Genomic DNA, 13,079 nt, shown 5'->3' with positions numbered 1-13,079 from the left:
CGTTGGGTGATGACGTCATAATACTGACTGTGACGTTGGCGCTGCCCATGCTAAAACAGACTTTTGGGACTAGAGTTCTCTATCAACTCAATTTCAATTCAAGGGGCTTTATTGCCATGGGAAATGTGTTAACATTGCCAAAGCATTTGAGGTAGATAATATACAAAAGTGAAATAAACAATAAAAAATTAACAGTAAACATTACACATACAGAAGTTTCAAAACAATAAAGACATTACACATGTAATATTACGTATATATACTGTGTTGTAACGATGTACAAATGGTTAAGGGTACACAAGGGAACATAAATAAGCATAAATATGGGTTGTATTTACAATGGTGTTTGTTCTTCACTGGTTGTTATTCTATCTATCTCTCTGGGTGCGGCGTCTGTCTCCATGGTAAATAAACATGGCGGTGTCTGGTGAGTGGGAAATAGTTTTCATAAATGTGCAGACAACTTGTGAACGATAAATGTCTCTGGTTATTAATCGCTTGTCATAACGTGGATATGAGTTGCGCTATCAGTTTCAAGATAATTTACTTTTTAGTAGGCTTTAGCATGGGAGAAGTAACGTTGTCTACTAACTGGCTAGCCACTTAGCTAGCTAGAGAATGTTAGCTACCTAGCATTCTATCACGAACAGCATGTTAAATGTTTAAGCAAGCTTGCTAATCAGACATTTTGGAAAAACATCACTGTAAGCATGTACATAATTAATATGAAATGGGAGGATTTAGAATAAGACTTGTTTAACTGCTCATTTGTCTCATTCTTGCAGGAAAACATCCAATTGTATCCTTTGTTTTTTTTGTAATGTAGAAGCTGCATTTTAATAGCTAGTTAACGTCAGCTAATTTCATTAGTTACAGTGACAGCTAACGTTAGTCTGCATCTTTATTCGGTATATAGTGCACTACTTCTGACCAGAGCCCTACGGGTACCGATTTGGGACATAACGTTAGGGACGTCACAGCTATGGAAGCTCTCGTCTAGAGCAGGGGTTCTCAAAAACGGTTTCTCATAACCCAAGTGACATCAAAATTAAAAAATAAATAGCATTCAATTAGTTTTACAATGATTTCGGCAGTGCATGGCTGGTTGAAGCAAGTCTCAGGCTCTGGGAAGGAACATTTTTAAAGCCCACCACTTGGTATCGAGAGAGAATTTCGCCGTTTAAGATAATATCCTGCAATTCTAGACAATATGCCATGAGGCAGCGAGAAAACGTTGCCGTTTTAAAAGCTGGAGTCCTTAATTGAAACAATAATAAAGCACTGTTTTGGTAGAAAGCTGAGGGATTGGCCTGGAGAAATGTAACCAATGTTTTGAGGCTATACAGTGTTTGTTTACATTTATACTGTTACGAACAGAGATTTAAAAAATAAAGCAATTTTAGGTTCTGATGGGGTAAAACAGTTGAACTAACCTCATGAGGCCTTTATACGTTTTATTCGTCAAGAATTGATTAGTATATCATGGTATTCCATACCAAAAATGCATTTAGTAACTAAGGATTACATTTTTAAATTACAGTGCATTTATTCTCAACTAGTTTAAAGAAGGCTAGTTTTATTGCTTCAATCAGCACATCAGTTTTCAGCTGTGCTAACATAATTGCAAAAGGGTTTTCTAATGATCAATTTGCCTTTTAAAATTATAAACTTGGATGAGCTAACACAATGTGCCATTGGAACACAGGAGTGATGGTTGCTGATAATGGGCCTCTGTAAGCCTATGTAGATATTCCATTTTTTTTTTAAATCAGCCGTTTCCGGCTACAATAGTAATTTACAAAGATTAACAATGTCTACACTGTATTTCTGTTATTTTAATGGACAAAAATGTGATTTTCTTTAATAAAAAAACAAGGGCATTTCTAAGTGACCCCAAACTTTTGAACAGTAGTGTAAATCTTTTTATTTATTTTATCATGCCCTTGCAGTACCTCCGCATACCCCACTTGGAGAACTACTAGTCTAGAGAGCACAGTAAAAGTTTGCTTAGGTGTATTTTTAAACTCTCCATCGTTAAGTAGGAAGACACAGATGTCATTGTTGTAAAAAACCATCATCCTAAATTTAAGTATTGAATTATTTTGTTGTATTTTATTATTTTTACTTTATGCCAATTCCCCCAAGGTTTATGTTACTACATTACACAAGCTCACATTTTCAACACGTACATTTATTTTTGTTGAGATACAAGGTCCTTTTTTCTTCAGATTGGTGATGCTAATATAAAAGTTCACTGTCATCACGAATAGATTTAAATCGATTGCTTTAAACAGGTTAATATATGTGGGTTGGTACCGTTCATTTTGTTATATGCGCCTGTCTGTTGCAGGACTTAGAACACTAAGAACACATTTTTAAAGGTACAATGCAGCCCTTTTAATCTCAATATCAAATCATTTCGGGGTAACAGATAAGTCCCTTACTGTGATTGGTTTAAATTAAAACGGTTATCTCCCTCCGACATTCTAGAATTTTGACGACTGTCTTCAACAAATTCTCTTCTTTTACAAGTGATGTGAATATTTTTTCTCAGATTCCGTGTGGCCTTTGAAAAGTGTTTGTTTAAACAGTGCATACACAGCAAACATTTGCTCCTTATTCAATTCATTTTAATGTGATATCGATGGAAGTGCAAAAAAAACAAAAAACGATTGCATTACGCTTACCGCGTTGTCGACCCACTTGAATCAAAATGCAACACTTCAGAATGTAGCTAGGTGTCTCCTACAAATTGTCCTGTAACCAGTGATGTACACATTAGTCCCAGATTCCGTGTGGTTTTTGAGCTGTGTTAGTTTTAACAGGACGTGCAACCTCATCTCCCCCCTCTCAAACTATTGATTTCAACGTGCGTTTCTCTTTCTGTTGGTGTCCCACATATCAAAATGCAACATTCAAAAATGTAGCTGACTGTCTTCTGCAGGTTGTCTAACCAGTGAGTAAAATTATGTGGTTTTTACCAGATTTTATCCCCCACCCCCTTAATCGATGTGAGTGATTTATTTTTAAAACAACAGGGTTTTTGGTGCGTGTGCAGTTTCTAAGGTGCTTATTTAAAAAATACAAGTAATATGTTTAGTATTGTTTCACATTAGTATTGTTTTATGTGTAGACAGTACAATTTATGTTTAGGTTTTCAATATATTACAAACTGTTTCTGCATGTTCGTTATTGATTTGGACACGTTAACTGTGTTTTTACATTGAGCTATTGATCTAAATGTTTTGTCAACAGGAAGCAGCAACAGCATCACTTTCAACTTAAGTTTTAGGAATATAAATTGAACTTTCAACATGAATTTCCAACGGTATTAGACTTACTCACGGGGAAACTGCCGAGTGAGTCCAAAAATGTGCTGTGATTTATTTTGATGATAAAGGCTACCAGAAATCACCAAAATGGGTTTGCCCTGCCTACTCATATCATAGACCCTTGGTTATATCATCTGCCAGTGGGCTACCATTTGCAAGTCTTCGATATGACCTTAACGACACATCTCAGTTGTCTTCCACACCACTGCAGGTCCTGTTCTACCTCAACAGCTGGTATTTTGCTGCCTACTTCCTTGCTGAGGTTCTGATGTTTGTTTACAAAGGTTTGTTGTCTACTCAAATGGTCACACAATGGGGACATAAAGTAATGTTTAATCGATCACTCACTGCCTGATGTTTTGCAAACCCAGTGTCAAGGCTAAAAGCAAAATGATAGATTTCTAAATATGCCTTTTGTATTTCCACAGGATTGTTGTTACCATACCCACTAGCAAGTCTCACGTTGGATGTTGGGCTACTACTTGTTTTCCTGGGCCTTGAGTCCCTCCGAATATTTTACGGTTTGTGTTTTGTTAAACTGTATTCTGGGCTAGAGGTATGTCTCTCCATCATCACATGATGTAGAATGATACATGTTCATTAAAACAAGAATATTCACATTATGTAGCCTACATTGTGTGCTTATTACTTGTCATATTTATTGCCATAATGGCATCTGGTAGTTCTATTTGGCACCTACTGTAGGACTATGCTATATGTCCTTCCTTATGATCATGTGCTAACATTTTTTTCCATCCACACTTGTTCCAGGTTGGAAGGGGAACTTAACAGAGCGTTCTCTGGCCATGTCAGTGAGTGTGCTCGTCCTGGTGCCGTGCACAGTGCTGTCTGTGTACTACCTGATGCTGCAGACCTTCGTCCTGCGCCTGGAGTTCATCCTTAATGCTGTGTTACTCTGCTTCTACAGTCTGGAGATGCTGCTAGGAATCATGTCCATATCTGCTTTCTCCAGGTAGGAGAAACATGACCTATAAACTGGTACCCAGGCTTTCTCCAGCAAGAATAAACATGACATAGCCTGGGGACCAGTCTCTTTCTCCAGTAGGAGAAACATGACATGGCATAGCCTGGGTACCAGTATCTTTCTCCAGTAGGAGAAACATGACATGGCATAGCCTGGGTACCAGTCTCTTTCTCCAGTAGGAGAAACATGACATGGCATAGCCTGGGTACCAGTCTGTTTCTACTCTCTTGCCAACTCCTTATGGAATTTACATTTAAAGGGTTGACAAGAGAGCAGAAACAAACTGGTACCCAGGCTAGGCATGACATGTTTCTCCTACTGGAGAAAGAGACTGGCACCCAGGCTAGGCATGACATGCCTGGGTAGATTCCTTGGTTTTAGGCCTCAACAATTGTTGATTATTGATCAATGAAGGTATTATGCTTTGTGCTTAAGCTGTGACCTTGCATAATGTTTCACTATAAAGGTCCTATATCAGTGATGCTGGATGTGACCTTGCGTAACATTTCACTGTAAAGGTCCTATAACAGTGATGCTGGATGTGACCTTGCGTAACGTTTCACTGTAAAGGTCCTATAACAGTGATGCTGGATGTGACCTTGCGTAACATTTCACTGTAAAGATCCTATATCAGGGATGCTGGATGTGTCCTGATCTACTCAGTGTTTCATTCTCATCAGTTTTTCCTCCATTTTGATTGGTCAGGTCAAAGGTGTACTGAGGAAGAGGAATGCTGCAATGTTCCACATCGTTTAAAGAGGAATGAAGAAAACGTTTTCACCAGGATTGTTATGTGAACATATTTAAATCCCACATGTTGTAGTTTTTATATTGTCTGTTAATAGCCGAAATATTTATATTTTTGTAACGATGAAATGTCATCTATTTTATTATTATTATTTTTTAACCTGTTTTTGTATCAACTGTCAATCTTGTATGGTACTAGCAGCACCAATGGGATTGTCTTATGAGGTTATTCCATCTGCTGTGCCTGATAATGGAATGTATTTGGACAATTGTTGTTGTTGTTGATTCAGAGCACTATATTTCATTATTTACTTTAATAAATACAATTCCTCATTCATTCATTCACCAGAGGACTTTTTTCCTTGAGTAATTTATATGACTGATTTGCTGAATCCCCCCAGCAGCCTGTGGTTAAACCCAGATCCTAATGGCATAGAACAGGGATATTGACCAAATATGTGTTGTTGAACATTCTGAAGCAACGTTGATACATTTTGTCAATCTCTGGAGAGATGGGCAGTTATTATTATAATATATATTTTTTTACATTTAACAGTTGAAGACATTGAATAAAACGTTTATCCCTAATTACAATGCACACTCAATCTGATGGGGTGAAGCTTTTATGTTCATCAGCAAATGTGGACGAATACGACATAAGGATGCATGCGCAATCAACCCTGTATGGGGGAACGGGTGGGAGGGAGGGGGGGGGGCGGGCGGGACGGGCGGGAGGGGGGGGGGACGGGAGGGAGGGGGGAGGGGAGGGGGGGGCGATGCTGTCAGCGAAAAGATCCAGTGTGCCTGAATAGCGGTAGCAGTCATCCATCCCATATAGACATAAAATGCTATTTATTTCTAAGGCGTATCAGTGGACTTGCCAGTTGTTGTTAGAAGTAGCCCAGTTATTTTCTTTCTATAATAGGATATTATACAGGCCAAGATATTAGATTAGTTATCGGCCGGGGTGAATAATGCTACAGTCTTCATCATCCGGACTGGTGCAGATGGAGGGATGTGGGGAAGAGGCGAGGGATACGCAGAAAATGCAGGTAATAGATGCTCTCCCGTTACGTGTATTTGAGACATTTTTCCAAGATTACAGAAGTAACATAGTAGTCGGAACGAGATCAAGGTGACACGTTCTTATTTTTCCATGGAAATGTTTGGCATCTTCGTTGTACGTAAACTATGCTGAGACAAATCAAAGGGCCGACCCCTCCCAAAATCTCGCTCCTCTAGGAAAACCCGGTGTCGGCAAGATTTTGGTAGCTAGATTTGTTTGGGGTCCTTAGCTGGACACACTAAAATAATGATTGGATCTCAGTTGAACAAACCAGATTAGATGCTTGGTAATTGGGAGCATCATATTATATTTTATAGGTAATTTTATCACGGTGATTTTTTTGTTTCTATAACTACCTAATTTGTTGTTTCTACAAATGCAATCCTATGCACTATAAATGAGGGTCCCACCAAGTAGGCCTGTCCTATTTCTTAATTAAACCTTAGCATTTAAAAAAAAATATCAATATAGAAAATGTTAATTGAAGCATGATTACACAATGGGCCTATTTAAAACAGGGGTGATACTACTGTACAAATAATAATAATAAAAGTATAAAATCTGTGGGCCACATCCTTATGCTAGTCAACACCATTTTATTTATTTTTTAAAAGTTCCCTCATCAATCAACACACAATAACCCATAATCACAAAGCAAAAAAACAAACAGGTTTTTAGACATTTTTGCAAATGTATTAAATATAAAGAACTGATATCAAATATACGTAAGTATTGAGATACTTTACTCAGTACTTTGTTGAAACACCTTTAGCAGTGATTAAAGCCTAGAGTCTTCTTGAGTATGATGCTACAAGCTTGGCACACCTGTATTTGGGGAGTTTCCAATTCTTCTCCTCTCAATCCTCTCAAGCTCTGTCAGGTTGGATGGGGAGGATCTCTACACAGCTATTTTCAAGTCTCTCCAGAGATGTTCGATCGGGTTCAAGTCCGGGCTCTGGCTGGGCCACTCAAGGACATTCAGATACTTTTCCCAAAGCCACTCCTGTGTTGTCTTGGCTGTGTGCTAAGGGTTGTTGTCCTGTTGGAAGGTAAACCTTCGCCACAGTCTGAGATCCTGAGCGCTCTGGAGCAGGTTTTCATCAAGGATCTCGCTGGACTTTGCTCCATTCATCTATCCCTCGATCCTGACTAGTCTCCCAGTCTCTGCCGCTGATTAACATCCCCACAGCATGATGCTGCCACCACTATGTTTCACCTTAGGAATGGTGGCAGGTTTCCTGAAGATGTGACGCTTGGCATTCAGACCAAAGAGTTCAATCTTGGTTTCATCAGACCAGATAATCTTGTTTCTCATGGTATGAGAGTCCTTTCGGTGCCTTTTGGCAAACTCCAAGCGGGCTGTCATGTGCCTTTTACTGAGGACTGGCTTCCGTCTGGCCACTCTACCATAAAGAACTGATTGGTGGAGTGCTGTGGAGATGGTTGTTCTTCTGGAAGATTGTCCCATCTCCACAGAGGAACTTTGGAGCTCTGTCAGAGTGACCATCAGGTTCTTGGTCACCTCCCTGACTAAGGCCCTTCTCCCCCAATTGCTCAGTTTGGCTGGGCGGCCAGCTCTAGGAAGAGTCTTGGTGGTTCCAAACTTCTTCCATTTACGAACGATGGAGGCCACTGTGTTCTTGGAGACCTTCAATGCTGCAGACATTCTTTGGTACGCTTCCCAAGATCTCTGCCTCGACACAATCCTGTCTCGGAGCTCTTAGGACAATTCCTTTGACCTCACAGCTTGGTTTTTGCTATGACATGCACTGTTAACTGCGGGACCTTATATAGACAGGTATGTGCCTTTCCAAATCATGTCCAATCAATTGAATTTACCACAGGTGGACTCCAAGTTGTAGAAACATCTCAAGGATGATCAATGGAAACAGGATGCACCTGAGCTCTATTTTGAGTCTCATATCAAAGGGTCTGAATACGTATGTAAATAAGGTATTTCTGTTTTTATTTTTTATAAATTTGCAAACATTTCTATAAACCTGTTTTTGCTTTGTCATTATACCGATTGGATGGTTTAGTGAGGTCCTCGGATCGGCCCCGCTGAGGTCGGTCACGGCCCTGGCGGAGCGCCGAGAAGACGATCAAACTTGACTATCTAGAGGAAGTAAAAGTCGTAACAAGGTTTCCGTATGTGAACCTGCGGAAGGATCAAACTTGACTATCTAGAGGAAGTAAAAGTCGTAACAAGGTTTCCGTAGGTGAACCTGCGGAAGGATGTGTAGATTGAGGGAAAAAAATAATTGAATCAATTTTAGAATAAGGCAGTAATGTAACAACGTGGAAAAAGTCAAGGGTTCTGAATACTTTCCGAATGCACTGTGTGTGTATATATACAGTAGCATTTAAAAGTTTGGACACACCTACCCATTCAAGGGTTTTTCATTATTTTTACTATTTTCTACATTGTAGAATGAAAGTGAAGATATCAAAACTATGAAATAACACAGATGGAATCATGTAGCAACTGAAAATATGTCAAACAAATCCACAAATTTTATATTTGAGATTCTTCAAAGTAGCCACCCTTTGCCTTGATGACACACTCTTTGCATTTGCTCAACCAGCTTCACCTGGAATGTTATTCCATCAATCTTGAAGGAGTTCCCGCATATGCTGAGCACTTGTTGGCTGCTTTTCCTTCACTCTGAGTTTCAACTCATCCCAAACCATCTCAATTTGGTTGAGGTAGGATGATTGTGGAGGCCAGGTCATCTGATGCAGCACTCCATCACTCTCCTTGGTCAAATAGACCTTACACAGCCTGGAGGTGTGTTTTGGGTCATTGTCCTGTTGAAAAACAAATTATAGTCCCACTAAGCGCAAACCAGATTGAATGGTGTATCGCTGCTGTAATGGTTTTGTGTTGGTGGCAGGGAAGTCAGGGGCAGGAGAATCGAACTTGGTATAAATGGAGTTGTTTAATCAGTGCTTCACAAGACTCCAAAACCCAAATGACAAACTAATAAAAAGTGGGTACAAAACCCGTCGCACACCAACACATAATACACAAACATACAATCAAACAATCTCCGACAAGGACATGAGGGGAAACAGAGGGTTAAATACACAACATGTAATTGATGGGATTGGAACCAGGTGTGAAGGAAGACAAGACAATACTAATAGAAAATGAAAAATGGATCAGTGATGAATAGAAGGTTGGTGACGTCGACCGCCGAACACCGCCCGAACCAGGAGAGGGACCGACTTCGGCGGAAGTCGTGACAGCTGCAGAATGCTGTTGTAGCCATGCTGGTTAAGTGTGCCTTGAATTCTAAATAAATCACAGACAGTGCCACCAGCAAAGGCCACCAAAACCATCACGCCTCCTCCATGCTTCACGGTGGGAACCACACATGCGGAGATAATCTTTTCTCCTACTCGGTGTCTCACAAAGACACGGTGGTTGGAACCAAAAATCTCAAATTTGGACTCATCAGACCAAAGGACATATTTCCACCAGTCTAATATCCATTACTTGTGTTTCTTGGCCCAAGCAAGTCTCTTCTTATTATTGGTGTCCTTTAGTAGTGGGTTCTTTGCAGCAATTCAACCATGAAGGCCTGATCTCATGCAGTCTCTTCTGAACAGTTGATGTTGAGATGTATGTTACTTGAACTCTGTGAAGCATTTATTTGGGTTGCAATTTCTGAGGCTGGCAACTGTAATGAACTTATCCTCTGCAGCAGAGGTAACTCTGGGTCTTCCTTTCATGTGGCGGCCCTCATGAGAGCCAGTTTCATCATAGCACTTGATTGTTTTTGCAACTGCACTTGAAGAAACTTTCACTGACTGGTATTATATATATATATATATATATATATATATATATATATATATATATATATATATATATATTATAGACATTATGGAAAGTATATGGATAGAATATGTAGTATATAGAATACATAGAATAGTATATGTACAGCAATAGCTAAATAGGATGGCCTTGAATACAGCATATATATAAATGAAATGGGTAAAACAGTATGGAAACATTATCAAAGTGTCAAGCGTTCCATTATTAAAATGACCAGTGTTCCATTATTAAAATGACCAGTGTTCCATTATTAAAATTACCAGTGTTCCATTATTAAAATGACCAGTGTTCCATTATTAAAATGACCAGTGTTCCATTATTAAAATGACTAGTGTTCCATTATCAAAGTGTCAAGTGTTCCATTATTAAAATGACCAGTGTTCCATTATTAAAATGACCAGTGTTCCATTATTAAAATGACCAGTGTTCCATTATTAAAATGACCAGTGTTCCAGGTCTATGTGCATAAGCAGCAGCCTCTAAGGTGCAGGGTTGAGTAAATGGGTGGTAGCCGGCTAGTGACAGTGGCTAAAGTTTAGGGCAGAGTACTTGGGAGAGGTTCGCTAGTGGTAACTATTTAACAGTCTGATGGCCTTGAGATAGAAGCTGGTTTTCAGTCTCTCGGTCCCAGCTTTGATGCACCTGTACTGACCTCGCCTTCTGGAGGATAGCGGGGTGAACAGGCCGTGGCTTGGGTGGCTGAGGTCCTTGAGGATCTTCTTGGCCTTTCTGTGACACCGGGGGCTGTAGATGTCCTGAAGGGCAGGAGGTGTGCCCCCGGTGATGCGTTGGGCTGACCCCACCAACCTCATGGAGAGCCCTGCGGTTGCGGACAGGGCATTTGCTGAACCAAACGGTGATACAGCCTGACAGGATGCTCTCAATGGTGCATCTGTAAAAGTTTGTGAGGGTCTGCCACAGACTGAAATTCCGTGACAGATAGAGACAAGTGTGTTGACAGAAGGTCAGTGTCGTGAGTCCAGTGTCCTATCCTTCATACCCTATAACAATGAAGGCCTATGGGATTATTGTAGTCAATTAACTACACTTAAACAGATTGTGAATGGAGATCTATTTGTGTTTGTTAAGTGGTGACTGTGGCCTGCATATGATTGTACTGTAGAACGTGAACCCATTCCTTCCTGTTTCCTCAGTGCATGAAACTGACTAAAGAGAGAGATGAAGCAGAGAGCCAGCTGAAACACATCAAGAGAGGTGAGTTCCAGACACTGACCCATCACACATTTTACACTACTGTTACACTCATTACCCTTCCTCACACCTCTCTACACACCCCTCTGGTGATGGCCGCCTCTCCAAATTGGCTCCTGAATGGGTGGGTGTAAGAAGGTATTCCAGTTTCCATCACTACGCGGAGCCTCAGCCAACCATAGTCATGGACTTGTGTTTTGGCAACCCTGCCCAGTTCTTCCTAGCAACATGTAATAAAATACTACAGTAGCTCCATTAACAATTGATTTGGTAAGGAACAAGGTTACAGGGTTGAGTGCTGGAGTCTGATATCATTATGCGAGGTAAGAAAGACAATAATCATTCAACATTCACAGCTACAGTATACTGTAGGTTTTAACGTTCAGTGTAGCATTAGTATGACAGTGTTGTTGTGCTACTTTCTCATAGCTTTCAGTTACCTGTCTTTGGGAATGTTGAATTATAGATTGTGTCATCAGCATTTCATTCAGATGGTTGGCTGTATCGTTACAAGTCCAGTTCCTGTAATGCTTCTGCTTGACACTTTTGTAGGATCGGTAAATCGTGTAAGAAGTTTTTACCTTTTGAAGTGCAGCATGAAATCATTTTTCTTACATAACCTAATAAAGTTAGATGTGTGTCTCTCTCCTCAACCAAGCTGGAACCAATTCTGCTGACCAGTTTCAGCTTCCCAGACAGGCAGTCTTTAAACAGAGAGGTAGCCTATTTTGTTTGCTGGCCTTCAACCTAAACAATAGATAGTTAAAGACAGGTTGCTCTGAATTATGACTGTAGACTCCTAGACTCCATAGGAGTCTTCAGCTAGGGCAAAATAACGTGTTATTACCAGGTCTTATTATAATCAGGGGACTGTTTCTCTCCTCCGTCCTCTGCTGTGCTCGGCATTCATTCATCTCGCTGATCTGAACCACAGTCACCACGCCAACACCTCGTCTTATTTCACTGCATTATTCAAATCCTCAATTATGAATGATTCATTACTAGAGAAAGAGAGGGGCTGCTCCTGTGTTCCAGTCTGGCTTCTATTCTATTGTGTTCTTTCATTCAGAGTGATACTGTATATTTTATAGGTACATTATACTCTAGTCAATATAGGGATATAAGCTTTTAAAATATCATTTCAAGTTGACATGCACTTAAAACAAGATATATTGGTATGTATGACCAACTACAATTTATCATACAATTACCATTAGCTATATAATCTCTGAAAATGAAGATAGCTTATTTTCAATATTACTGAAATCCTGTAATTATAGGCTATAAACTATTTGCTTTGCTAGGACCAGAAGATGGCTGATTTACATTCAAACAACAATAGTACTTCCAAGACCACATCGCTGACTCAGGCCTGCAGCATTTGACGCAGCGAGCCAGCATGACTCTGCAATCCCTGCTGATTAGCCTAGCTTAGCTCCTCTCCCTCCTGACAGCGATAAATGCTTGGTGACTAGGAAAATATTATGCTGCCTCTGTAGAGGAGCTCTGAGTAAGTCACTGTCTGTATCCCAAATGACACCCTGGTGAAACGTAGTGCGCCATGTAAGGAATAGGGTGCCATTTGGTACACAGGCACTGCCTTCCTCAGCGCTCCTCTACAGAGTGTATGACACCATGTTAAAGGCAGGTTTTTTTGGAGGCAACATTCAGCTCAAGGAGCATTGAGCATAGAGCAGTTATTGACCTAGAATCTCTACTACAATACAGACACACAGCCCCTCCAGCTCTGCTCTTCCACTAGTCTCATGTGGAGATCCACTATCCAGGGAGTCAGAGAGGAGTAGTTTAACCGTGGGACAGCTATAGAGATCAGCCTGTCATCATGTGTGTGTTGCAGAACTTTCCTACTGCTCCTAAGCGTGATAACAAGCAGAA

At 40.3% G+C, this 13,079-nt stretch overlaps 2 protein-coding genes across 2 annotated transcripts in view; both read left to right on the top strand.

Moving 5' to 3' along the window:
* Positions 1-346: 346 nt before the first annotated feature.
* tmem216 (transmembrane protein 216) lies at positions 347-5,401 on the top strand. The gene is made up of 6 exons (XM_024383424.2): positions 347-427; positions 786-799; positions 3,523-3,616; positions 3,761-3,853; positions 4,104-4,305; positions 5,023-5,401. The coding sequence occupies exons 1-6, from the start codon at positions 415-417 to the stop codon at positions 5,036-5,038; spliced, it is 432 nt and encodes a 143-aa protein (XP_024239192.2). The 5' UTR covers positions 347-414; the 3' UTR covers positions 5,039-5,401.
* A 436-nt stretch (positions 5,402-5,837) lies between these two features.
* Positions 5,838-13,079, top strand: part of LOC112221260 (shootin-1) — a 31,063-nt gene continuing 23,821 nt past the window's right edge. Inside the window, 2 exon segments of the mRNA XM_042303018.1 lie at positions 5,838-6,116; positions 11,126-11,186. Of these exon segments, the coding sequence (XP_042158952.1) occupies positions 6,039-6,116; positions 11,126-11,186 (139 nt within the window). The 5' untranslated portion in view covers positions 5,838-6,038.

The sequence above is a fragment of the Oncorhynchus tshawytscha genome, linkage group LG21 (genome assembly GCF_018296145.1).
Source record: "Oncorhynchus tshawytscha isolate Ot180627B linkage group LG21, Otsh_v2.0, whole genome shotgun sequence".
NCBI classification, from domain to species: Eukaryota; Metazoa; Chordata; class Actinopteri; order Salmoniformes; family Salmonidae; genus Oncorhynchus; species Oncorhynchus tshawytscha.
The sequence above is the reverse complement of the archived record's forward strand: the minus strand, read 5'-3'. Positions and strand labels throughout refer to the sequence as shown.

Excerpts from the sequence above, each read along its gene's own strand:
- tmem216 (XM_024383424.2), top strand. Across the intron at positions 3,617-3,760 it reads TCTGATGTTTGTTTACAAAG|GATTGTTGTTACCATACCCA; the intron begins GTTTGTTGTCTA and ends GTATTTCCACAG. Across the intron at positions 3,854-4,103 it reads GTCCCTCCGAATATTTTACG|GTTGGAAGGGGAACTTAACA; the intron begins GTTTGTGTTTTG and ends CACTTGTTCCAG.